The 27,797-nt window shown below is 36.6% G+C and overlaps 1 protein-coding gene across 3 annotated transcripts in view; it reads right to left on the minus strand.

Annotated features, from left to right (window-relative positions):
- Positions 1–27,797, minus strand: part of LOC106897114 (apoptosis-stimulating of p53 protein 1-like) — a 50,867-nt gene that overhangs the window by 16,370 nt on the left and 6,700 nt on the right. For all 3 annotated transcript variants that reach the window (XM_014957515.1, XM_014957514.1, XM_014957513.1), the window contains exons 2-6: positions 27,483–27,602; positions 25,867–25,934; positions 2,303–2,404; positions 873–1,047; positions 279–475 (exon numbers count right to left, since the gene is read on the minus strand). In XM_014957515.1, the coding sequence (XP_014813001.1) occupies positions 279–475; positions 873–1,047; positions 2,303–2,404; positions 25,867–25,934; positions 27,483–27,602 (662 nt within the window). The remainder of the gene's footprint in view (positions 1–278; positions 476–872; positions 1,048–2,302; positions 2,405–25,866; positions 25,935–27,482; positions 27,603–27,797) is intronic.

A 27,797-nucleotide genomic window follows, 5' to 3' on the forward strand; every position in this document is an offset into this window, starting at 1 on the left:
TATGTCAGTGTTCAGTGTTTCAGTATTAGGGGCTGAGAAATGCCCTTCAGAACACTTGCATGCTTTGTATCATTGTGTGCATAAGCAACAACGACAAAAATTTTTAAAGCTAATAAAATTCTGCTTTAGAAAGGGTTATACACTAACTACAACCTCACATGTTAACAGCAGTTCAGTTTTATGAGATGCCACAGAACCAAATGGCTACCCATAAGAGCAGTAACACAATCTTGTAAAATCTACAGCTATCATCCAAACAGCACCTCTCTTTTCCTTACCTGTAGCTCTTGATACAGCTTTTTTAACTCCACTGCTGCAGGTCCCGTCATTTGGCCGTTGTACGACTGAAACCCATTCAATTTCCCTTTTCTTAAGTCCTCCAGCTGCTGAGTAAGTTGATCCACTTTTAACACTGCAGCCTGTAGCTCCTGCTGCTTTTCCTGGAACATGGCACTTATATGCTCAATTTCAGTTGCTAAAAATTATCAAGACAAAAATTAAAAAAAACCCAACAATTAAGCTTTGTTATTTTTTTTAATTCCACAGGTATTGATAAAAACAACACACTCATTTTTAATCTAATATATGCATGCATATGTAAAATATTTATGTGTTGGGAATTTGCTAATGGTCATAATATTTCCTAGTAGTTAGAGAACAGACTTCTGACTTTATGCCAGACTACATAAAAACAAACAAAAAAGTTACTTCATATACAAGTTTCTATGAAACACAGCATCCTCTTTAAGACAAAAACCATTCTATCCGAAATCCTGCTTCAATGCTATGCTGACCAGCAATATAGCATTATTTGTTAGTCATGCAGTGACTAGTAAATTATATTAAATAAATTACTTAAAAATTCCACATACAGAGATTGCCGTTCATGATCTTGCTGTAGTCCACTTGTCCTCTCATGGCCCGGATTTTTTTCAGCTTTGTCTCCTGGGTTTCAACACGTTCTTTAAGTTTTTGAAGCTTTTCACTTTCAGAAACAGACTGCTGCTGCCGACGTTCTTGCTGCTTCAGGTAACGCAAACGTTGTTCCTGAGAAAATGAGGTTTTAGACAAGAGGTACCTGTTACCCACTTGTTAAAAAAAATACTTAAAAATAATAATTAAAAAAATACTTAAAAAAGAAAACAACCTAGAAAAACCCTTCACTATGATCAGTAGGGTTTTTTATTTCTAGAAAAAGTTGTATTGGTTAAAATATGTATTGTTCCTCCTAGAAAAACTCTTAACATAAAATTAACAAATCTATTTTAGAGCAGAGAGTCAAGATTCTTTAGACCAGGTATCAAATTCACATGTATGTGCAAATACAACCCCAGCCTGAGCACTTGTTCAGACACATCTGTGAAACTTCCTCTGGCATTTATCTTCTGACATTATCAACAATTTGTGCTGTTGCAAAACAAATTTCTAATGCTGTTACCCAGCTTCCCAAAGACTACAAAATATGTCCAACAGACCATTTTAAACAAGCTGACCTACAGTAAGATAATGTCCCAGTTCTAAATAATAGTCCTTCCACCGGGAACACAAGGAAAATATTTTTTTTCCCTACATTATTTTCATCAAGAAAGAACTTAGGTACTCAAAGCATCCAATGCATATTGTATATTATAGCACCTACAACAATGTCAAAACCATTAAACTCACTCCCCACTCTGAAAATGTACTTAGATTCCTACTTCTCAAGAGACTTTGGAAATGTAAACCATGAATACACATGAAGTGGCCATATTCTCATCCTACATCACTATTACCCTACTGGGGTGAGTGAGCTACTAAAGATGAGCAGAGTCAAGCCTGGTCTATCACAGATCATGAGCTGGGCTGCACAAAAGAGGCAAATAAAACCTGGCAATATTTTTATAAAGACACATGATTTGGCTTGACATAGGTTGTTACAGTATCATTTACTCTATAATGTTGTATAATGCATTGGTTATGATTAATCTGGTAAAACAATGGATTTCTCAAGCTCTTTCTTGAGCTTTTCTAGAACTGGTCTATCACAGATCATGAGCTGGGCTGCACAAAAGAGGCAAATAAAACCTGGCAATATTTTTATAAAGACACATGATTTGGCTTGACATAGGTTGTTACAGTATCATTTACTCTATAATGTTGTATAATGCATTGGTTATGATTAATCTGGTAAAACAATGGATTTCTCAAGCTCTTTCTTGAGCTTTTCTAGAATGAATTAGCATGTTTTTCTGTATGCATGAAGCTTATGCTTGGGCATGCTGAAATAAATTTGTATTTATTATGATCTGTATATAACGATTACCTTAGCAACCAACATTTGCTGTTGATTTTCAATCTGCTGTTGTTGTCGGGCAGCCATATCTTGAAGTTCAGAAAGAGTGAGTTCAACACGTGGATTCCCAACCTGCAGAACACAAAATGGTACATTGATGCGTTGATGTCCATTAAGTGTACATCATTAAGTGTTCTGATGATAGAAGCTAAATCCCCACTCCTCAGAGGAAGACTAATGCCTCCTCCCCAGTCCTCCGAGGAAGAATAATGATGGACATCTATTAAGGTGGAAGGAACCTCAGAGCAGAAAGAGAGGACACAGACTGTGCATGTATCAGGGATAGAAAAAATCAGAAAGTGGAAAAGCAGATGAAAGAGGAAAACAGACAGTAGTGCTATGACACATGTGGTACCACACACGAAAGCAGGTGTTTCAGGCAGTAATTGGAATCTGAAGCTTCTTTCAATTCCTGGTATTTTCAGTGTAACCACCTTGGCAGCTTTATCTGGTGGTTACCATTATTTACCCAGCACAGAACAAGACCACACGAGAACCCTTCGGTAAAGGCTGTCACTAAGCTCTCGCATCCAAAAATGGAGCATTTAAGGTAAGAATCTGTGAAAAACAGTCCATACAAAGCAAAGAAAGTAAAGTTCATCCCCTTTGGATAAATGGCTATTACTGAGAGAATTTTGAATGAAAAGACAAGGTATTAGAGGGGCTTTAACATCCCTTTTGCATTTCAAAACTCACAAATCATTTACAAAACTGGGGTAAGACAGGCAATTACTAAAAATTATTTAAAATTTATATAATGCTGTGACAAGGTGTGAGACCAAATATTGTTTTTAAAAATGAATGCATTGTTTCAGTATATTCATAGTTTCATCAACAAACAAAATTTAAATACATACATTAAATTACTTCAATTAAACCACATTTTTTACTATGCAAGCACAAGAAAGAGCATGTGGTGTAACAAGATAAATTCCAGAAGTTGACACTTGCCAAACACTTGCTTTGCTATTGAGAAAACCAAACCCCACAACTTTATCTTTACATGGTTTAGCCACAACTTTAGAATTTGCACAGAAAGAAAACAGCAGCCTTTGAGCAATTATGCTGGAAAACTGGAAAGTTCAGAACAGCCCCACATCTGTTTCAAGGTATTGAAACGTAATTCAGTCAATTTAGGTGGTCAGTGTAAAAGCTGGACTGTTGCATTGCAATAATTCAATAAACAATGCAGTGTTTTCACCAAACTACATGACTACACGATCAATCAACCAGATTAAATCTACATCACTTCCTATCTGAAATATAGTAGTTATCTGCTGAAAAAGAAAAGGGAATTAAATGTTTTGGAAATATTGGTAAGTAAAACTCTGTTTCAAATGAATGTTTACAAAATGGAATGAGGTTTTACAGGCACATGAAAAAAAAAAAAAAAGAAACCCACCAAACATCTCCCCACCCCAATCAATCAAGCATCAGATTGTGGATCTGACCAAACCCCATCCCAACCAAACACCTCCCCACCCCAATCAATCAAGCACCAGATTGTGGATCTGACCAAACCCCATCCCAAAATATCAGTATCTCAGCCACTTCAAATGGCTTGTTTCATATTCCTACATCAAATTGAAGAAAGCTGATTTAGCTGATCTGATTTTCTGGGCTCACCCTATGGACTTGCAGTCCCATAGGGATCTTGTCTGACATGTCCCCTTGTAGTACTCATGCTTCACTCTGAGGAAAGTAAAATTCTCCTCTAACATCTTGTTGATACTGAAGTATCTCAGCCACTTTGAATGGCTTGTTTCATATTCCTACATCAAATTCCCACATAAGTAAGTAGCAGTTCTCCAACCAATTCCTAACACAGAACTATTTCTTTAAGCTTCAGTCAAGAAAACAAAATGATATTTGTTTTAAAGTAACTGCTATATCTTTTTTTTTTTTTGCTACCGGAACTCCAACTAATAGTTCATGTTTCTGCATACAATTATTCAGACAAAATATGCACCTCAAGGTCAGTCACTAAAATGAGATTTGAAACACTCGATATTTGTTTTAAAGTAACTGCTATATCTTTTTTTTTTTTTGCTACCGGAACTCCAACTAATAGTTCATGTTTCTGCATACAATTATTCAGACAAAATATGCACCTCAAGGTCAGTCACTAAAATGAGATTTGAAACACTAACTTTTGAAGCTGCTGCACCTTAGAGGCACGATATAGACATGTCGGACTAAAATTTTTTAGAGAAAGTTATTGTCCCTCTTTGAATATTTCCTGCTGAATAAATAATGGAGTGAAATCATAATTCTTACTGGATATGACAAGTGAAACTCCTCTTAATAGTCAACAGTAATGAAAACTATTTATCATAAGAAGTATTTAAAAAAAAAATCAATGTATTTATTTACAGTTATAGCTATACAGAATAGTGGAACTAGAACAAAAGCTAAAATCCATCCAAAACACTAATTTTCTATTTCAACACTTTGTTAGTGAACACAGTAATTTAAAAAAAAAAAAAAAAATGAACTTAGTAGTGTGCACTTTTTTTATTAGCATGTCTTATGACAGACAAGAATCCTCTGCAATATTCTTTAAGGCCAAATAACTTGTACGCACTTGTGGCCACCAGCTAATAAATCAAAGAGAGACATTTTATTATTAATTACAGACTGAAAGGCACTAATTGGGTAAGAAAGTAAGGAAGCTTTTCCAAGTGCCATCCACAAACCAAAATGTGCTCACTTGAGACAAGAAAATACCATAGAAAAACCAGATGCTGCTCCCAGAAGATGTTCTTCAAGCTCTAACTTCTTCTGGCACCACATTCTGCCAGAAAAACCAAAATCTCTACAGCTGCCTCTGCTGGACTCTGTAGGAAAAAGGGGCTCAGGATGGCTTGAAGGCTTCCTTCTGCATCTTCCCCCTTCAGACCATGCAAAGTCTTTCCAATGCTCCCCTCCTTTCTGCTTTGAAGTTAACAACATTGACAGCTCATTCTATTTCCAGCAGGAATCTTCAGTATAACACTGCCTAAGTAGTAGGGAGTTGCTTTATTCTGCTAAGAAATCTTGTTAAAAGTGTAAGACTCAAGAAGTGGTGTCCCTCTACAGGGGTTGTGCATATTTCCAAATAAAGAAGCTATTTCACCAAGTGAGAATTACAGATTTTCTAAATGAAAATTGTAATCTGGAATGCACAATGGCAATAAGAAAACTGGTTTGTAAAAGCACCAGAAACAAAAACCCTTTTGATCCAAAAGCTCAGAATTTTTACTGCTTTAAATAAGCGAATTTGAAAGTGTGTATTTTAATGCCTGAAAAAGTACCACATTATTTCGTATTATGTAAAATATAGAAGATTAATTATAAGATGAATACAAATATTAGCTTCCCCTCGAAGAAGCTATTAACTACTGTAAAATGTTCCATTTAGAAAGTGTAATGTCTACAAACCTTTTATACATGGCAAAGTACAAGAACATGGGAAACAGTGATAATTAACCATTTAAATCTAAACACCCTATGAGAAATCTTTTCATATTTACCTCATTGAATACCAGTAAGTGTCCCTTTCACTTAAAATAACTACGCTAGACTTAGGAAAGAAAAGAAGAGGCAGCCCAGGAAACAAAGTTTTAAACCTGTAACTTCACTCGTAGTTTGTTCTTTCTCATCCACATGGCAAAAGCAGGAATCAAACCAAGCAGAATTCCTCTTCGACCTCAAATCAATTATTTTCAGACGGACGGGTGCTGATTTCAGGTCTCCAAAACAGCACAGCAGCCTTTTTGAAACAGCATGAAAAAACACCAAATCTTTCTCCTGCCGAGACCCAGCTGAATTAATTCATTTAGAGCATTTCATATTAGTTGAGTCTGCTTGTAAGAAGCTGTACGCAAACAGTGCTGCTGAAAAAATGTCAGTCTCTCTCCTTCTTCAGAACCTCAGGTTATGCAAGGCAAAGAGAGCAACGCATTTTTCAGCTCTTTAATGAGGTCCTCGGTTTCTCGGATTCTTAAGTTTGTGCTGTTCCAACTAGTTATTAACAATTTCATCCATGAAGTCACTCACCTCTCATAACAAACAGGAGCCTATGACATTTAAGGTTCAGACCTCCTCCTTTCTCCTGCAGCAAGAGAAACCTACCTCCTACAGAACTGCCTTCTGAAGGAGGCACTAAAAAGCCACTACAAGTACCTACCCCTCCAGATTCCGAAGATTCATTTGCTACATGGTGATACATCAAAGCAGACAGTTTTGCTGAATTGTAAATTTCTTCTCATTGATTCACAGAAGCATTTACACATAGAGATGGACTCCTAAATGAAATGCTGTAGAGCAATCCCTGCATTGTTAGGCACTAAGGAAGTATTAGGGATGTGTACATATGTCACACACGATAATGATTTACACCTATATCCCCATATTTCTTAATATTGACAAGAATCTTAAAAAAATTGTATTTATGTTGTTTAACATGCTCTTTAAAAGGTCATGATGAGAGACAGAATTTGTAATGAACTGGAGTTTCAGCTTCCAACATTACCCTCCTACTACAAGCTAATATTTTACCATTTGATGATTAATATTTTTGAGACAGGTGAGATGAATGGCACAGTAGTAATTAAATAGTTTGGGAACCAGTTTACAAACAGCCTCAAAACAAGTCATACCTTAGGCATTTAATTAAGAAAAGGAACCTCCTTTAATATTTATTTCTACACATTAGTCTTGTCACTCTGAAAATTCATTTTCTGATTCCTCCTTCCTTTCTTTCTCCCCTCACACTATGCTGTTCTGTTGATCATCACAAACTCCTCAGTCTACATGTTTCTGAGCTATTATGAAATGCCTTACTCATTGGCAACCCACAACAGTAAATGAAAAATTGCACCTGAACTCGAAATATTTCTTTGACAACCAGAAGGTACCGCAGTCAAGACATGTCAGCAATAAGGGCAGATTCCAGTGGTTTTTTGCCTTTACTCCCATCAGAAAACTATCTTTAAGAGGAATCTAATTATGTCAACATTAAAATAAAAAAAAAACCTGTGAGACTGACCTTTTGAGAGAGATTATTTTTTGAAGGATGGTAATTAGGATGTGGTTTGATTGCATTCATTTCTTTGTGTTCGTGTCTAAGCCATGAAGATACTTATTTTTGACCATTTTCTAAGTTTGTACTAGTAAGAGCAGAAAGTTACTTTGAAAATAATAATGAAACACACACCAAAGCCACACCTGAGACTGTTACGATTTCAGAAATAAGAGCTTTGAAGGAAAACAACAAATATTCAAAAACTTTACAGGTCACCATAATGACTGGCGATGTCATGTTCAGGTCCAGCAATGCCCGGCCACTCAAATAGCCGGTGTAAAGCAGAATGTAACCAATTAATTGAAAAAGAAAAAACACCTGAGCAGTACAAGAATTTACCAATCATTTCCTGCACGCTATCTCTTCAGATCTTTTTCTAGGTTTGCAAGAGCCACCGTGTCATTAACTTCCCTTATCTATTCCTTCCTTCTTTTTAAGATAGGTGTTCACACCCATCTCCCACACAGTTCTTCCTCATTTCCCTTCCCAACACCCTGCACTAGAAAGTGTAGGTTCGAGTACCTCAAGCCTCCTGAAACTGGCCACGTTCCACCTTCTCCTCTGCATATTCTTGTACAATGAATCACGTACAATGAACTCTCTCACATGTTTTCTAGTCTTTTTCCTATCATTCACCTCCATCACCTCTATCCTTACTCCCTTGTTTACTACTTCTCTTCAAGTACTTTGGTCCACCCTTGTCTCTTGTCACAGTCAGAGATGATTCTGAGGTTAAACCACCCATTGCTATGGTTCCAACATAATCTAGATAAGATGTAATCACCCAGTGTGCAGGGAGGCAAGAAACTCTGCATCTTGGCTTTTGTCTTGGAGCCCAGAATGGCTTGTTCTGACTTTGGTCAGCAAAAAGGCTACCCAGAAAGTTTTTCTGCTCGTATCCCACTACTTTCAGCCACAATCCAATTCAATCCAGAGCAGGTACTAAAGGTAACGCAGCATATATCCCACCCACAACCCAGTACACTCTTTATTCTTCACATAGGCTGCCACTCTAACATTGTAGTACATATATATTTTGGCCAAATGGGCTTTTTAGGCTTTGGGTTTGTTTTTTTTTTTTTTTAAAAAAGGCAAGCCTTTTCTGAAGTCCTCCATATCATTCCTCCCAAGAATGTTTCTGATAGCAAAGGTATCCATATCCTCAGCCAGAATATACGTGATAAATAACACTCTTTATCAAGGTTAGGACAACACCAGCCTAACAAAGGTTGGTGAGGTAGGGACAGAGGCAGGAACTCCAGCAGAGAGAGAGAAATCCAATAATTCCTCGTTTGGGCTCATGATTTAAAGAATTTACTCCCCCATGTGGGATTCATTAGTAAAACACACAATTTTGCTATGGCAAAAAGCAAACATCTTCACCAACCTAATACGAGATGACAGCAAAGGCCAAAAAAGTACCAGAGCTGCTCCTGAGAAGGCCTAAAATGCCTACATAGAATTGCAGAGTAAATATTCTGGTTTTACTGTACATATTGAAAAACTCAAGTTTTCCATAACCTATAGCAGTTTTAAGTCGTTGCTCCTTCCTAGGGCAAACGAGGGCAATACAAAACTTACCTCTAGAATAGAAATTTACTTTTGCAGAGCTGTCAAACCCTCCTTTCTAGGGCAAATGAGGGCATACAAAACTTACCTCTAGAACAGAAATTTACTTTTGCAGAGCTGTCAAACCCCAGAAATCTATATAGCTATATGACAAACAGAGAACTGACAGGTCTGGGAATAGGTATATGAGTACGTGGACAAAGGAAGTGAAGTATATTACATAAATGCACATTTTCCCAGAACAAAGCAGACTGACAACTGTAAAACGAATGGGGGTAGGTCAGAGCCAGTGAATTCCAGACAAGAATCAGGGCTCTGACAACTCTCAGCCTCCCCAAAGCAGGAGCTCTCATCTCAGCTGGCCAACCCTGCATTTTCCTCCTCTGTGCCACAGTTACAGCAAAGGGAGAGCTACAGCTCTGGCTGCAAAGCTACCAAATAACAGGAAAAAAAAAAAAACAAACAAAAACCAAAAAACCAAACCAACAACAGCTTGCTTTGCCTTCTGAATCTAGCAGAAGATTTCCTACTTGTCTCCTGTTAACTTGCACACGAGCAGCAGAAGCCCATCAGTCACGCACAACTTTTCTGCCTTAAGCCTCATTCAAAGTAACATGGTTTAGGGGCTGCTTTAAGTAGCCCAGTTGGCAACAAAGCTTCACAGGTTGCTGGTAAGAATAACCAGCACACGCTTTGGGTACCTGTCCTCAGCACAACAGCAGTGATGGGGAAATGGAAGATACAGGAGCTTATTATATCAGTTCTGTATCAAATAGCTCTTATATGAAATGTAGGTGGCCTCCCTTTGCTACCTGAGGACTATGAGAGGAGAACATGGGATGCAGCACCTGCTGAAGATTATTGATTCTGACCTCCTCACATTTCTGAAACATGCCGAGTTGCTATATATCATCAAATTTAAGGATTCTGATAGATTTTGAGCAAATTTTCCATAAAAACTGATCTTAGAGCCATACACAATGAAGACAACTCGAAAATTTTATGTGAAAACTCATATATAACACAATGAATAGACAAAAGAAAATATCTGGTTTTAAACTAAACCAGAGTTTCTGCTGATCTCGACATGGATGACATTATTTCCAGTTTAATAGCTTTATCCACAGCTCTGCCTTGCATTTTTTTTTAATTGGGTCAGAAACATGCCGATAGCAGAAATCCATTTTAAAGAATCCAATGACAAAAGCACGTGCCTTTTTTAGCTTAATGGAAACGAACAAGCTAATTAAACCCAGAAAAGGCAGCCAGAATATTGGGAATTAAAGGAAAATATATCTAGCATGTGCTATCTCCTGATAATCAAATTATCGTGAAATTAACATTAGAAACAGAATCTGGTAACTTTAGTCATAAATTCATAATAAAGATGTTATTTTATTTGTGCAAATAAGTGCATTAACAGTTTCTTAGAATAAACACACTTCAACTGCATCACAGTTTGCTGAAAAGTCTCACATTATCTATATTTGATAAAATCTTAACATCTCTCCTAAACTACACTACCTTATTAGCAATTCCTCCAACCTGCTGATACTAATAAGTCACTCTATGTAATAAAACACTTGGAATCTATTCAGCATAAGCCACAGATTCCAGATTTCCTGTTTTCCCATATTGCTTTCTTAGAAATCTCGCAAGTGAGGCTGGTGTCTATTTTGCACAGAACAGCTAAGAAAAGGCAGAACTTAACGAAAAAAATCAGAACAATGTTAAAATAGATTTTCAAAATTAGGAATGGATTTAAGCATATATCAAACATCTGCTACATATGAAATAAGCTGCTTACATATCACTTCTACAATATAGGAAACTAGTATCTGGAACTCATTTATTTAAAATACTACTGCCTGCCTTCCTTGTCCTTGCAGACACTTTTAAACTGCCAGAGAAATCCTAAGCATCTTTATATTAGTGTCAGCAAAAATACCCACTAGCTGGTTTGAATCAAAATATCAACCTCAAACTCCTAACAAAAGCAAATTATCTTAAAAGAAATCATGCATTCTTATAGAAATAACAGACCAGCTGTGCACAAAACTTCAGACCTGTTTACAATACTAATCCTTTCACTCACAGACATTTTGAGTAATAGACATGTTGAAAACACTGTCCAAGTGCCTTCAAAAATAGCCTTGGAACTGTATTTTCCTGGGTCTTTTAGAAAAGCAACATCTTATTTTGATAGGATGGCTAAGTATGGTTAACAAGCAGTTATCACTACTTGAGTATCAAATGGGCATTTATCATTCCCTTAATTGTTTCAATGTGAAGTTTTTTTGGTGATGTAATATTATTCATTAGAACAGTATATTAAAACATTTCCAAAACACAAAAGTACTGAAAATAAGTATCCTGTAATTGAAAAATACATTCTGAAACTTAGCATATGCAATTCCTATAAAACCTAGGTTGTTAAAAGCAAAAGTCAACCAAAAAATGTCAGTCTCTCTCCTTCTTCAGAACCTCAGGTTATGCAAGGCAAAGAGAGCAACGCATTTTTCAGCTCTTTAATGAGGTCCTCGGTTTCTCGGATTCTTAAGTTTGTGCTGTTCCAACTAGTTATTAACAATTTCATCCATGAAGTCACTCACCTCTCATAACAAACAGGAGCCTATGACATTTAAGGTTCAGACCTCCTCCTTTCTCCTGCAGCAAGAGAAACCTACCTCCTACAGAACTGCCTTCTGAAGGAGGCACTAAAAAGCCACTACAAGTACCTACCCCTCCAGATTCCGAAGATTCATTTGCTACATGGTGATACATCAAAGCAGACAGTTTTGCTGAATTGTAAATTTCTTCTCATTGATTCACAGAAGCATTTACACATAGAGATGGACTCCTAAATGAAATGCTGTAGAGCAATCCCTGCATTGTTAGGCACTAAGGAAGTATTAGGGATGTGTACATATGTCACACACGATAATGATTTACACCTATATCCCCATATTTCTTAATATTGACAAGAATCTTAAAAAAATTGTATTTATGTTGTTTAACATGCTCTTTAAAAGGTCATGATGAGAGACAGAATTTGTAATGAACTGGAGTTTCAGCTTCCAGCATTACCCTCCTACTACAAGCTAATATTTTACCATTTGATGATTAATATTTTTGAGACAGGTGAGATGAATGGCACAGTAGTAATTAAATAGTTTGGGAACCAGTTTACAAACAGCCTCAAAACAAGTCATACCTTAGGCATTTAATTAAGAAAAGGAACCTCCTTTAATATTTATTTCTACACATTAGTCTTGTCACTCTGAAAATTCATTTTCTGATTCCTCCTTCCTTTCTTTCTCCCCTCACACTATGCTGTTCTGTTGATCATCACAAACTCCTCAGTCTACATGTTTCTGAGCTATTATGAAATGCCTTACTCATTGGCAACCCACAACAGTAAATGAAAAATTGCACCTGAACTCGAAATATTTCTTTGACAACCAGAAGGTACCGCAGTCAAGACATGTCAGCAATAAGGGCAGATTCCAGTGGTTTTTCGCCTTTACTCCCATCAGAAAACTATCTTTAAGAGGAATCTAATTATGTCAACATTAAAATAAAAAAAAACCTGTGAGACTGACCTTTTGAGAGAGATTATTTTTTGAAGGATGGTAATTAGGATGTGGTTTGATTGCATTCATTTCTTTGTGTTCGTGTCTAAGCCATGAAGATACTTATTTTTGACCATTTTCTAAGTTTGTACTAGTAAGAACAGAAAAGTTACTTTGAAAATAATAATGAAACACACACCAAAGCCACACCTGAGACTGTTACGATTTCAGAAATAAGAGCTTTGAAGGAAAACAACAAATATTCAAAAACTTTACAGGTCACCATAATGACTGGCGATGTCATGTTCAGGTCCAGCAATGCCCGGCCACTCAAATAGCCGGTGTAAAGCAGAATGTAACCAATTAATTGAAAAAGAAAAAACACCTGAGCAGTACAAGAATTTACCAATCATTTCCTGCACGCTATCTCTTCAGATCTTTTTCTAGGTTTGCAAGAGCCACCGTGTCATTAACTTCCCTTATCTATTCCTTCCTTCTTTTTAAGATAGGTGTTCACACCCATCTCCCACACAGTTCTTCCTCATTTCCCTTCCCAACACCCTGCACTAGAAAGTGTAGGTTCGAGTACCTCAAGCCTCCTGAAACTGGCCACGTTCCACCTTCTCCTCTGCATATTCTTGTACAATGAATCACGTACAATGAACTCTCTCACATGTTTTCTAGTCTTTTTCCTATCATTCACCTCCATCACCTCTATCCTTACTCCCTTGTTTACTACTTCTCTTTGGTCCACCCTTGTCTCTTGTCACAGTCAGAGATGATTCTGAGGTTAAACCACCCATTGCTATGGTTCCAACATAATCTAGATAAGATGTAATCACCCAGTGTGCAGGGAGGCAAGAAACTCTGCATCTTGGCTTTTGTCTTGGAGCCCAGAATGGCTTGTTCTGACTTTGGTCAGCAAAAAGGCTACCCAGAAAGTTTTTCTGCTCGTATCCCACTACTTTCAGCCACAATCCAATTCAATCCAGAGCAGGTACTAAAGGTAACGCAGCATATATCCCACCCACAACCCAGTACACTCTTTATTCTTCACATAGGCTGCCACTCTAACATTGTAGTACATATATATTTTGGCCAAATGGGCTTTTTAGGCTTTGGGTTTGTTTTTTTTTTTTTTAAAAAAGGCAAGCCTTTTCTGAAGTCCTCCATATCATTCCTCCCAAGAATGTTTCTGATAGCAAAGGTATCCATATCCTCAGCCAGAATATACGTGATAAATAACACTCTTTATCAAGGTTAGGACAACACCAGCCTAACAAAGGTTGGTGAGGTAGGGACAGAGGCAGGAACTCCAGCAGAGAGAGAGAAATCCAATAATTCCTCGTTTGGGCTCATGATTTAAAGAATTTACTCCCCCATGTGGGATTCATTAGTAAAACACACAATTTTGCTATGGCAAAAAGCAAACATCTTCACCAACCTAATACGAGATGACAGCAAAGGCCAAAAAAGTACCAGAGCTGCTCCTGAGAAGGCCTAAAATGCCTACATAGAATTGCAGAGTAAATATTCTGGTTTTACTGTACATATTGAAAAACTCAAGTTTTCCATAACCTATAGCAGTTTTAAGTCGTTGCTCCTTCCTAGGGCAAACGAGGGCAATACAAAACTTACCTCTAGAATAGAAATTTACTTTTGCAGAGCTGTCAAACCCCAGAAATCTATATAGCTATATGACAAACAGAGAACTGACAGGTCTGGGAATAGGTATATGAGTACGTGGACAAAGGAAGTGAAGTATATTACATAAATGCACATTTTCCCAGAACAAAGCAGACTGACAACTGTAAAACGAATGGGGGTAGGTCAGAGCCAGTGAATTCCAGACAAGAATCAGGGCTCTGACAACTCTCAGCCTCCCCAAAGCAGGAGCTCTCATCTCAGCTGGCCAACCCTGCATTTTCCTCCTCTGTGCCACAGTTACAGCAAAGGGAGAGCTACAGCTCTGGCTGCAAAGCTACCAAATTACAGGAAAAAAAAAAAAACCAAACAAAAACCAAAAAACCAAACCAACAACAGCTTGCTTTGCCTTCTGAATCTAGCAGAAGATTTCCTACTTGTCTCCTGTTAACTTGCACACGAGCAGCAGAAGCCCATCAGTCACGCACAACTTTTCTGCCTTAAGCCTCATTCAAAGTAACATGGTTTAGGGGCTGCTTTAAGTAGCCCAGTTGGCAACAAAGCTTTACAGGTTGCTGGTAAGAATAACCAGCACATGCCTTGGGTACCTGTCCTCAGCACAACAGCAGTGATGGGGAAACGGAAGATACAGGAGTTTATTATATCAGTTTTGGATCAAATAGCTCTTATATGAAATGTAGGTGGCCTCCTTGTGCTACCTGAGGACTATGAGAGAACATGGGATGCAGCACCTGCTGAAGATCTTTGCTACCTGAGGACTATGAGAGGAGAACATGGGATGCAGCACCTGCTGAAGATTATTGATTCTGACCTCCTCACATTTCTGAAACATGCCGAGTTGCTATATATCATCAAATTTAAGGATTGATTCTGACCTTCTCACATTTCTGAAACATACTGAGTTGCTATATATCATCAAATTTAAGGATTCTGATAGATTTTGAGCAAATTTTCCATAAAAACTGATCTTAGAGCCATACACAATGAAGACAACTCGAAAATTTTATGTGAAAACTCATATATAACACAATGAATAGACAAAAGAAAATATCTGGTTTTAAACTAAACCAGAGTTTCTGCTGATCTCGACATGGATGACATTATTTCCAGTTTAATAGCTTTATCCACAGCTCTGCCTTGCATTTTTTTTTAATTGGGTCAGAAACATGCCGATAGCAGAAATCCATTTTAAAGAATCCAATGACAAAAGCACGTGCCTTTTTTAGCTTAATGGAAACGAACAAGCTAATTAAACCCAGAAAAGGCAGCCAGAATATTGGGAATTAAAGGAAAATATATCTAGCATGTGCTATCTCCTGATAATCAAATTATCGTGAAATTAACATTAGAAACAGAATCTGGTAACTTTAGTCATAAATTCATAATAAAGATGTTATTTTATTTGTGCAAATAAGTGCATTAACAGTTTCTTAGAATAAACACACTTCAACTGCATCACAGTTTGCTGAAAAGTCTCACATTATCTATATTTGATAAAATCTTAACATCTCTCCTAAACTACACTACCTTATTAGCAATTCCTCCAACCTGCTGATACTAATAAGTCACTCTATGTAATAAAACACTTGGAATCTATTCAGCATAAGCCACAGATTCCAGATTTCCTGTTTTCCCATATTGCTTTCTTAGAAATCTCGCAAGTGAGGCTGGTGTCTATTTTGCACAGAACAGCTAAGAAAAGGCAGAACTTAACGAAAAAAATCAGAACAATGTTAAAATAGATTTTCAAAATTAGGAATGGATTTAAGCATATATCAAACATCTGCTACATATGAAATAAGCTGCTTACATATCACTTCTACAATATAGGAAACTAGTATCTGGAACTCATTTATTTAAAATACTACTGCCTGCCTTCCTTGTCCTTGCAGACACTTTTAAACAGCCAGAGAAACCCTAAGCATCTTTATATTAACTTTAGTGTCAGCAAAAACACCCACTAGCTGGTTTGAATCAAAATATCAATGCCAGAGAAATCCTAAGCATCTTTATATTAGTGTCAGCAAAAATACCCACTAGCTGGTTTGAATCAAAATATCAACCTCAAACTCCTAACAAAAGCAAATTATCTTAAAAGAAATCATGCATTCTTATAGAAATAACAGACCAGCTGTGCACAAAACTTCAGACCTGTTTACAATACTAATCCTTTCACTCACAGACATTTTGAGTAATAGACATGTTGAAAACACTGTCCAAGTGCCTTCAAAAATAGCCTTGGAACTGTATTTTCCTGGGTCTTTTAGAAAAGCAACATCTTATTTTGATAGGATGGCTAAGTATGGTTAACAAGCAGTTATCACTACTTGAGTATCAAATGGGCATTTATCATTCCCTTAATTGTTTCAATGTGAAGTTTTTTTGGTGATGTAATATACTCATTAGAACAATATATTAAAACATTTCCAAAACACAAAAGTACTGAAAATAAGTATCCTGTAATTGAAAAATACATTCTGAAACTTAGCATATGCAATTCCTATAAAACCTAGGTTGTTAAAAGCAAAAGTCAACCATGACATTTTTAAGTAATGAGCTATTGGAGTATGGTTAACAAGCACTTATCACTACTTGAATATCATGTTTAGCATCAAATGGGCATTATCGTTCCCTTAATTGTTTCAATGTGAAGTTTTTTTGGTGATGTAATATACTCATTAGAACAATATATTAAAACATTTCCAAAACACAAAAGTACTGAAAATAAGTATCCTGTAATTGAAAAATACATTCTGAAACTTAGCATATGCAATTCCTATAAAACCTAGGTTGTTAAAAGCAAAAGTCAACCATGACATTTTTAAGTAATGAGCTATTGATAATGTTTTCAAAATTAAAAATGATAGCAAACCCATCTAACAAAATCTGATTAACTAAGAATCTCAAATCATAGATAATGTGTTACAGAAAGCCAAACTGGTCTGTGCTCCGGTCACGTGACAACAAACCCCACAATCATTTAAACTAAAGTGCAAAAGCTACACAGTATTTAAATAACATGTCCACTAAAGTGTAAAAATAACAAATTTCGAGAAGTAATTAATTACCTGTTCACTATTTTCCCATGTAATTGTAAGAGAGCGCATCTTTATTTTGCAGCACTGCCCATCGGCTGTAAACATTTGCGTTGCTTCAGCCTCCTTCAACTCCATGTTTCTATTATTTTCTGTCTACCCTAATTGTTTAACTCTTTCTTGTGAACAAGCCAAATCAACAACCGAGCACATCTCATGGGTTCTTGCACAGCTTTTTGGCTTGGTGCAATCAATAAGAAATAGGATATTTATTTATTTTTTTAAATCTTATTCCATATGAAATAAAGGTTTCCGTGAGTTCTTGCACGGCTTTTTGGCTTGGTGCAATCAATAAGTAGTAGGATATTTTTTTAAAATCTTATTCCATATGAAATAAAGGTTTCCCCAAATTCTTTATCAATATGAAAAGCTGTCTCTCTCTGTTCATCAACAATCAGCTAACGGAAAAGGCTAGTGGATTTTGCCAGCAGTAAAAGACCTAATCACAGCAAGATCAAGCCAGCTGTCAGCTACAATCAGCTTGATTCATTGCACTTTTCATATTCAATGGAAAATGTTGAGCAATACACAGTTCTTTCAGAGTTATCAGGTTAAATTGAAACTGTAAGAATACAGACAATTTAGTTTTAAAAACACATGAATTATTTGTTCCTTTTGTATTTTTGTAGTATTACCAACTCAGTGCAAAAGCTGAATACTGAGAAGATCAGGAAAAGCACTACTTTTTGTATTTAATTCTACTGTTTAAAGTGACAGAAATCCATACCAACTGAAATTTAATAAACTCTTCATTAACAGAGACTGCCCAATATAAAAGTCAAACAGTGCAGTCAGAACAGATGCCACAATCTTATGCAAATAACCGTTCCAGTGTTTGCTACATGCTTTCCCCTAAATACTTCAGCTTTTTCTTAAATCTTGCATGCAACAAGATGAACACATGAGCCAGCAATAAAGCTGAAGCATGTGTGTAACAGCATAAATCAAGAGGCTGCAAGTCAGAGAAGACTGCAGCAAGCCCAAACCTAGATCTGAAGATTTTTAAATAGTAAACATTAAAGAAAATACTACATCTCAGTAACAATTTCTTACGTATCTAAAAATTATGATATTGGGAACAATAAAAAAATACAGAAAGCTGTCATTTACCTTGTCAAACTCACGAAGTACATGCAAGTTCACCCTCTCTTCGTTCTTTCAAGAAAGTAATTCAAGCATGATTCAGTGCACTTACACAAGAGATCCAGTCAAATGGGTCTCCATAAGGACACTGAAGAACTGTGCGGCCAAGCACAATACACTGAATATTCCAGCTGCATAAAGAATAGGCTTATTTTTAGCAAGCGAGAAAAGGTATGAGCTGTAGAGTAAGATCATCCAGTAGGAATAAGAGAAGAAAAACAAGTTCAACTCCCTTGCTCCTAAATTAGCCAGAGGGACTTTCATTTTCTCCGCTTTGATCCGAGGAAGACTGCAGGGGGAACAAACCTAACAACAATTGGATCTGGAGACAGCTCCGGAGACAATAGAGAAATGGAAAGGTTCCCTTCCCTGGGAAAAACATATGGGTGGGAAATTGGTTCGTCAGATGTCCAAAGGCTGGCTGGATGGGAAACTAAATGAACAAGGCAATGAATATGGAAAGGTGTGTCAGAGAAAGGAGGCCACAGCAGCACTGCACAAGAAAAACCACAGAGGCTGTGGAAAAAATGAGAGGGAACATTAATCTGCAGATGACACAGCTACATAAAAGACAGAACTCTAAAGGTGGCCTGAAAAGCAATAGGTGGCCTTGCAAGTACCAGAAGAGCCTCCTGCTCAGAGAGACAGAGGGACAGCCTGAACTCTCAAGATTTCACAGTTCTCAGAGCTCTGCGCTGACACAGTGAATTCTGCAATCTGTCTCCTGGAAGGAACTACAGAAATAAAGAAAAGGACAAGACTCATCTTCCTTAAAATAATTTAATATTAAAATATTTGACTTAAAGAAAAGGACAAGTCTCATCTTCCTTACAATAATTTAATATTAAAATATTTGACTTAACTAAATACGATACTAATATGACTGCAAAAGGATCCAACTGTGACCAAAGGCATTGAAGTTCACCGTGCCAGTGCAAAGACTGCGAAAGCACAGCAATACTTCATGAAAAATAACAAATGAGCTCTATAAGTAACGTTTACTTTATGAGCTAATGTGTATAATGTTATGCCTCAGCTGAAGCAGTCATTTATTCTAAACTATTCTACCTTTATATAAGGGCCAAGCAACTTGGGATCTCTATGTGCAGTGACAACTGAAGGCAATTCACACACTTCATTTAATTAGAAATCTAGGGAAAAGAGTGAACATGGAGCAATACAATTCACAATACAGATATACGAAAATAAGTACCATAGTTAGAGGTTAAACAAACAAACAAACAGACAGGACTTTTCATACTGCCCCTTCCATGGACATCTGCAACTAAGCATTGCTGTAAAACTGCAAAGCCTGAGGAGAAGCAAAGTCAGACACTAAATATGATACTAATATGACTGCAAAAGGATCCAACTGTGACTAAAGGCATTGAAGTTCACAGTGCCAGTGCAAAGACTGCAAAAGCACAGCAATACTTCATGAAAAATAACAAATGAGCTCTATAAGTAACGTTTACTTTATGAGCTAATGTGTATAATGTTATGCCTCAGCTGAAGCAGTCATTTATTCTAAACTATTCTACCTTTATATAAGGGCCAAGCAACTTGGGATCTCTATGTGCAGTGACAACTGAAGGCAATTCACACACTTCATTTAATTAGAAATCTAGGGAAAAGAGTGAACATGGAGCAATACAATTCACAATACAGATATACGAAAATAAGTACCATAGTTAGAGGTTAAACAAACAAACAAACAGACAGGACTTTTCATACTGCCCCTTCCATGGACATCTGCAACTAAGCATTGCTGTAAAACTGCAAAGCCTGAGGAGAAGCAAAGTCAGACCTGGAAAAGTGGGAAATGAATGTGTAGGCTTGAATAAATGGTAAATAAATGGACTAGTAAACCACATCTTTGCTCCCTGTAACTTGTTAAGCAGAACTATCTTTGAGTAGAGAAGAGTAGCAAAACTATGAAGTCTGTATACTACAAGTGAGTGTGTAAAACTGTCTGTATTCTACAAGTCAGTATACTGCAAGTGAGTATCTCTCATATCCATAACCATCTAGATAGATATTTGGTATCTAGAGTGACAGAAATTAAAAATTATGTAAATAGATAGAGAAGACATGGAGGAAAACGGTCATTTCGCAATGTTTCAAGTGAGTTCCAAGAATGTTTCCTGTTCACAATTAGTCAAGCAATCTTTAGACTCCTCAAAACACATGAAGTCAGATATTAAGAGCTAATATTACTCATAAACTAACACTATCATAGTATAAATTGTAACAGGAAAATGAGCACAGAATAAGTGTGATGAAACTTATCAAATTATTCTCATAAAACGTAAGCATCTTGTCACTTCGTCCATTATGGATTGAAACATATTTGAGATTGAACAGGACACGTCAGAACATCATTCATGACATTTCAAATCCAAGAATGATATAATTCTGCCTAATAAGTTTACAAGAGGCCTCAGAGTGAGGTATGAGGTCAAGATTATTTGAATTCCCTACAGTTTCACTGAAGTACTTTCTATGAGACCTAGTTATTAGTCTTGTAGATGTGTTACCCTACATAACTATCCTTTACTGAGGAGTCAAGAGACTGGGATTTCTAGTCCAGCAAGAATTCAAAAGCTATTTGTATGCATTAAAATTAGCTTTAGACTATAATTTATTTTTTTTACTTCCTAAATTCATTTTTTTTCCCCTAAGCCCTTTAGCTGGATTAGGTTTTTTCTATTTTTTGAAGAGCAAGATACTGCCAGCTGCCTGGAAAATGCTTCAGACAGACTTAACAAAGAACTGTGTCAGTCTGAGGAGAATCCACACTCTATTAAGCTGACCCAGGGCTTGAAGTAGAAATCTGACGGTGCAAAAGGCTGCTGGAGGTGCAGCAAGGCTCCCCTCTCTGACAGGGAAAAATAATTTTAGGAATTTATGTCTTAGATGAGAGAACACCCTTGACTCTAAAAGCAGCAAGTGCAGTAATTTTTGTCTCCTCCAAAAAAGCAACAGAGAAAGTTGCATCAGAAAATTAAGAAAACTTGGATCTGATTTAATTACCAGGTTTTTTTAGGTGGCCAAAACGCTCCAGGAAGCCTACAAGAAAATTTCTTCTTCTTTGCAAACTGTTAAAATTCCTTGTGCCTAAATTTCTTTTTATCATCTTTTAATGGAGTTACTTGCTTAGATTTCACTATGAGACCCCTGAAAGAATCTAGATTTCCAAGACTGATGTCATTATTTGTTCATTTTAAACAAATTTGATTAAAATCTGTTTTATGTGAATGGCAGCCACTCCCAAGTAAATTGTTAAATGTTACAAACAGAAAGTACTTAATACTTACAAGCTTATATTAAATTGAATTTGCAGCTCAGGTTTGAAGAACAACTTCTATTCCAGACTAAGCTCTTTATCCTTCAACATTTCAAGTGAGAAATTTCAAGCATGTACATATAATCTATTTCTCATCTCAAGGTTACTACTACTGTTAACAATTGCTTTTCTCCTCACAATTAGATTTTGTCATATCTTTTTGCCAGCTTTCCCCCAGCATGAAAGTATGAGTCTCCTGATGCTAAAACAGTTGGACTACCTGTTGTAAAAACCTGATTTGAGCCACTTTTACAGAAATAGAGAAGCTCAGTTCTGTTATCTCATCAGCATAAAGTTTTCTCAGCTTTTTCTATTTGTCACAGCTTCAAGACTAAGAAAATGTACATAAGTGTGATTCTCCAGTTTGGGATGACGGTGAAGTTTTCTCCCTGTACGCGAGTTTCTTTTACACTAAAGCTAACACAAATTTCATAGTGAGAGAGGAAATCAGGTTCCATTTCATATTTCTTGGCAAAGGCTTCAGCCAATATTTATCAATAAAAAACCTTATTGATACCAGACTCTCTAAATTGGGGGAGCAATTTTAATATTAGCAAAACTAAGTTAAAGAGAGAATAGAACAAGAGACCACAAACTGGCATTTTATTGTCCCTAAGTACATTACGTAGAAAAATAATTTAAACCAAGCAACTATAGCAAATGAATTGTCTTCATAGAGTATGAATTGTTTTCATACACAGACTGTTTTCGTTACACTAATCTACTCTATTCAGTCCAGTACATTTTACTTCCATCACATTCCTGTACCCCATCCTTTTTTCCCTCCTGAGCTGCATCTCCTTTCTTGTTTTCTCCTCTCCAAGAAGTTTATCAGTTATCTGATTACCTTTTCATCTGGACAACTGTCATCATCCCGTCAGTCCTCTTCCCGGGCCTTCCTTTAGGTCCATCTCTGATCCACTTCTCCCGTTGGCAAGTGGTGGCTGGGTGGCTCCCAGTCCCTCTCCTGTCTGCCACTGACCCCCAGTGGTTACAGCTATCTTTGCTCTCTCTTACTGCTTAAATATCACTCCTGCTTCTAGGGAATGAAGCTTGGATCGTGCCAGGACATCCGGAAGCAAACAAGACCCAACACTGTATGACGGCTGTTTCATGGCCACTGATCACAGAGTCGAAGGATAATTTAGGTAAAAAAGAGCCTCTGGAAGTTACCCGCTTCAATAACCCCCGCTCGGGGCTTTATGGAGCTGGATAGAAATTCCACAGGCTCCAGCCAGCCTGTTCCAATGTCTATTGCTCTGAGAACACATTTTTCCCAATGTTTAATTAGAGTTTCCCTTGCTACAACTTGTATCCGAATCCAACTGGCTGAGTTACAGGTGCAAAGGAAGGCAGAGGAGGAAGCAGCAGCTGCTCTCGGAGAGGAGAATCCCTCCCGAGACTCTGCCCAATATCCCAGCAAAGGGAAATTATGTCAGTCTTATCTCCACATCTCTCCACCTCTGTGTGCTGGCGGAAAGAGATCAGGCCCCGATTACAGCCTAATTCCACTTCCAAGAAGGAAAGTTGTAAACAAAAGCAAACCCCCAAAGGTCACCTCAGGAGTAAGAGAATTTGTCAATTCACAAAATCTCACATAGTTTTTTCCTTTAGACTTTGTTCCACAAAACCCAAAGCTTTTAGATGAGCACTCACAGATAAACACTCTTTTTACAACAACGCACGTTTCCCTGTTTGAAGAGACCTACTCTGATCTATTTTTAATATTAAGTCTTTATTTGGAAGATAATCTAATGAAATTTAAGCATTTATAAAATGTGGTTTTAAGCTAACCATGATTTAAATAATTGCTGATCAAGCACATATATTTTCAAAGAACAAAAAAAATAATCCTGCTGCATATCACAAAATGCCAATTAATAGAATTACCCAAATTGAATTCCAGACAGATTGCCCATCATTTTTTTCAAGACTATTGATTCAAACATTAAAGCAAACATTCATCTTAAAGTTCTCTATGCATGTCACACTTTGAGCTCTACCCAGATATTAAGTAAAAATCAATTATTTCACCATTAAAGCAGTACACATCATAAAAATATACCTGAATGTAGAATGTTTGGTAAGATTTGAGCTGTCTTCAATGTTCCATGGGTTTGTATTGATTTTAGGGCTAGTCTAACACTCAGCATGCCAGTAACAACGAATAAGCCTAATGCATTACGTAAATCTAAGCTGATTAAACCCTTGATCCTGAAGCCACCTCTTTTTTCCCCCTCCCCCTCCGATTTAAAACTTGGCACAACTGAAAATCGCAGTTTTATATACTTTCAAAACCTCATTTGTACCATTTTTAGCATAAACCCCCCCATGAATTACATTAGTATAACCCCTTCAGATTTTAGCGTGTATTGTATTTTAATAATTTCCTAAACCTGGTGAAAGTCCATTTTAAAGTGATCTGTTCCCTAATAAATTTTAATTTTGGGGCCAAACTTTTGAGATTTTTTTTTAAAAAGTTGCCAGGTCTGAGATTTACCCATAATGGCCAAACTTTTGAGGGTTTTTTTTTTTTAAAAGTTGCCAGGTCTGAGATTTACCCATAAATATTAACAGCACATTGAACTAAATACAAAGCCATGCTGTCATAAACTTTAGTGTTACTGCACATGCCAGTCCTAATTTCCAAAGATATTATGTCTCAAATGAAATGTACGTGCTACAACTACAACTTACATGGAGGAATAGATAAAGGGAGGACATTAAAGAGTTATGTTCCCCCAGCACATTACAGTGCTATGATCTCACTGCATTGTCAGTGTGACAATGGCAGCAGGATAAACGGGAGCCCTACAGCAGAGGACATCAGCTAGTGTTCTCTACAGAAAAGGAACGTAGAAAGCAATCCATGATTAACTGTTTTGAATAGGGCAAAAAAAATTCCTTCCACCAGACCCACATGCCATGCACAAAACAAGTTGGGAAGAGCTTCACACTCAACAACTTTGTTGCTGCGTGTTTGTGTCTCTGTGAATTTTAGATACCAATTATCAGGCAATATACAAACAGAGAGTTGTTTAATCTGCACAATTATTTTTAAAATTGTAGTTCTGTTTTTCTTTTAAGCCATCTCAGCTTGAAAAACCTGATTTGTTTGCTTTTAAACTTTTTCAAGCACCATTTTACCCTGAGAAACAGCCCTATGCATATTTGGAAACTCACAGTGCTTTACAGAGACAATACAACCATGAACTGGTGAGCTCAAACATTTTTATTGACATTCAAAAATGTTTCAAAATAGTCAACTATAGCTATAGTGCCTCAGTAAGGGCAGCAGAATGGCTCTGAGAAAACGAGAGCAGAATATGTTCTTCAGAGCCTTCATTAGTAGCGAGGATGAGAAAAGGGAGAAGAAAAGCAAAGTAAGTTTCAGCTCAGTAGTAGAAGGTTTTTAAGCCATGGTAATTTTGAAAGAGATGTACTACGTTTTACTTACAAAAGAGAATCTTCAAGTCAGGATTCACTGAATTCCAAACAGTTTGCCTATGCTATGTAATATGTATTCTTAAATTAGAAACCTAGTAATATTTTAAGTAAAAGAAAATGGGTTTATAAATGAACCAAGTGCATAAAAAATACAAAGCGATGGCTCCGAGGGATACACAACCTCTTCTATGACCAACTGAAACATCCCAATCCATAGGTACATTCACATGTTTTAACATATGAGGCTACGTCATGAATCAGTAACAGTGAGATACATCAAATAAGAAATGTTGTCTGGGCAGACAATACTAGTAAGAAAGAATAATATAGCTGATTTTTCCTTCACACAGGATGAATAAGACAGAGGAAGACAAATTAGAAAATGCAGTTAATAAAACTCCGGGGGCTTCTCTTGTCACAAATTAATTTCTTTCTAGACAGAAAATTTAGAGTAGTTCATGAAAAAGCTGTATTCTCCCATTAACTTCATAATAAAAACAAACAAGCAACAAAAACAGAACAAGATCATTTTCCACCAGTTCCCACCATAATAGATCTTGAAAAATGAGAATTTTAAAAACATTAAGTATTTCAATGGAATTGATCTAAAACCTTTAGGATTTAGTACATACCCCATTCTCTGTACGCTTTTCCACAGGTATATTTATGCCATTTCTTTGATTTTGGGCTTGACGTGCACCTAGAAGTAAAGTATCACTCTTAGTACAAAGTTCATTTTTCAACACAAATTATTGCACCTCTTCTTTTAAAGAATTTTAATATAAAGCTTTTACTTGTGAATTTTATATTCTGCTAGTTCCAATTCATTCTTATTAGGTTATTTTATTTAAGCAGTGGAGTCAGCAGAAATAAAGCATTTATTTCAGACTTCCTGTGTTAAAAGTAAAATACTTTTCTGACCTGCATTTAGGCAATGATGTCATGAAAGGGAACGTAATGAGCATGACTGCTAAAGTTTCATATTTCTGTGTAAAGTTTCGTATTTCTGAAGCAGTAGCTTCAGTCGAATATATCATAAATGAATATATCAGAGGAAGCATTTCAAATGTCTTATAAACAATTTTCATCTACAAACTGATCCATAGGTCAATGATTAATTAAAATGCCTTGCATGCATAGTTCAGAATCAACATTTTGCTAGTACACAAAACAATGTGGCTTCAGGTATATCTTAAATTTAACATACTTTAAATTTGTATTATCCAAAGGATGACCACGTATTTTACAAAGTACCTAATTAATACAAAAGTCCCTCATAGGTTATTTGGCCTGCTACTTCTGACATTCAAAGCAACCAGGAACCACATAGAAATACGAAAAGAAGCCCCAGCTCAAAGCAATAAGGACTCAGCCAAGACCTGAAATTCGGATGTCAGAAGTAATCAGATTAGTTAAATGAGTAAGGATAATCTGAGCATGCAAATATACATCTCGCTTTGAGATATCTTTCCTATCCTTCAGTCTGACAGCCATTAAGTATATAATGCACAGCCTCAAAAGACTTCCCGTAAAATACAGTCCATACTATTTACATCAGAAACCTGAAATCCTTCTTTTTTTTTTATTCCAGTCTTTTAAGAAAGCCCCATTTAATATGGCAGTTTTATATAAACACTTTTCCTGTAGAACCAAGCAGACCAGTGATTTTTCAAGGTGCGAATTATCACCGCTATTAAATATATCTACAGGAAGTACTGAGAAATTAAAACCACTGAGATTTCTGCTAATGATAGCTGTAAAATAGATTTCAGTTTCTAAAGGAGCCGAAGTAGTTTACTGAGTCTTCTCTCTGGGGCAACTGAAAGAACAGGAGGTCATCAAGAACAATCCCACCCTCTTAAAACACAAGGACTTTCTCTCAACAAGAAAAAAAAATAATGCATTAAGCATCTAATAGCCACTAACATTTTTGGATCAGTATTAACTAGAATAGAAACTGATCTTACTACAAAAGTATTACTCAGATTGGTAGAAATTATTCTAGAGAAGGGAATTTGGGACATGAATAAATGTGCCACTGAGGAAGGTTCAAAATGGCTCTGGTATAAGGAAGTTTTACTACATATATCTACTGAAGTTCAGTGAAAGAACTGATGAACTGGCTTCAGAAATCTTTTAAACACGTTTAAGTAATATCTACTGAAGTTCAGTGAAAGAACTAATGAACTCACTTCAGAAATCTTTTAAACACGTTTAAGTAACAACATTACAGGATAAATGGACTTACTCTGTTCGTTACTTTCGGCTGGTGACTCCTCATGACGGAGAAAAAATTTCACCTCTTCCCTGCGGGGCCCCCATTTCTGTAGGTGGTCATACATCATGTGGTCAAAGGGTATGGGACGTTCTAGAAATACAAGATGAAAAAACCTTTTCACAACTATTTTAAATTAAGCAAAGTTTTATAGAACTCTCATTAAGAAACAGAACAACCTTTTTGGCAGCAATTCAATCTATCCAATGTATTTTATCTTACACAAAGTCAAGGAAACAGGCACCAACAGACAATAGTTGCACTGTATTAAGAGCGAGCGTAGCTCAG

Source organism: Calidris pugnax, unplaced genomic scaffold, assembly GCF_001431845.1.
Source record: "Calidris pugnax isolate Ruff unplaced genomic scaffold, ASM143184v1 scaffold211, whole genome shotgun sequence".
In the NCBI taxonomy this organism is placed as follows: Eukaryota; Metazoa; Chordata; class Aves; order Charadriiformes; family Scolopacidae; genus Calidris; species Calidris pugnax.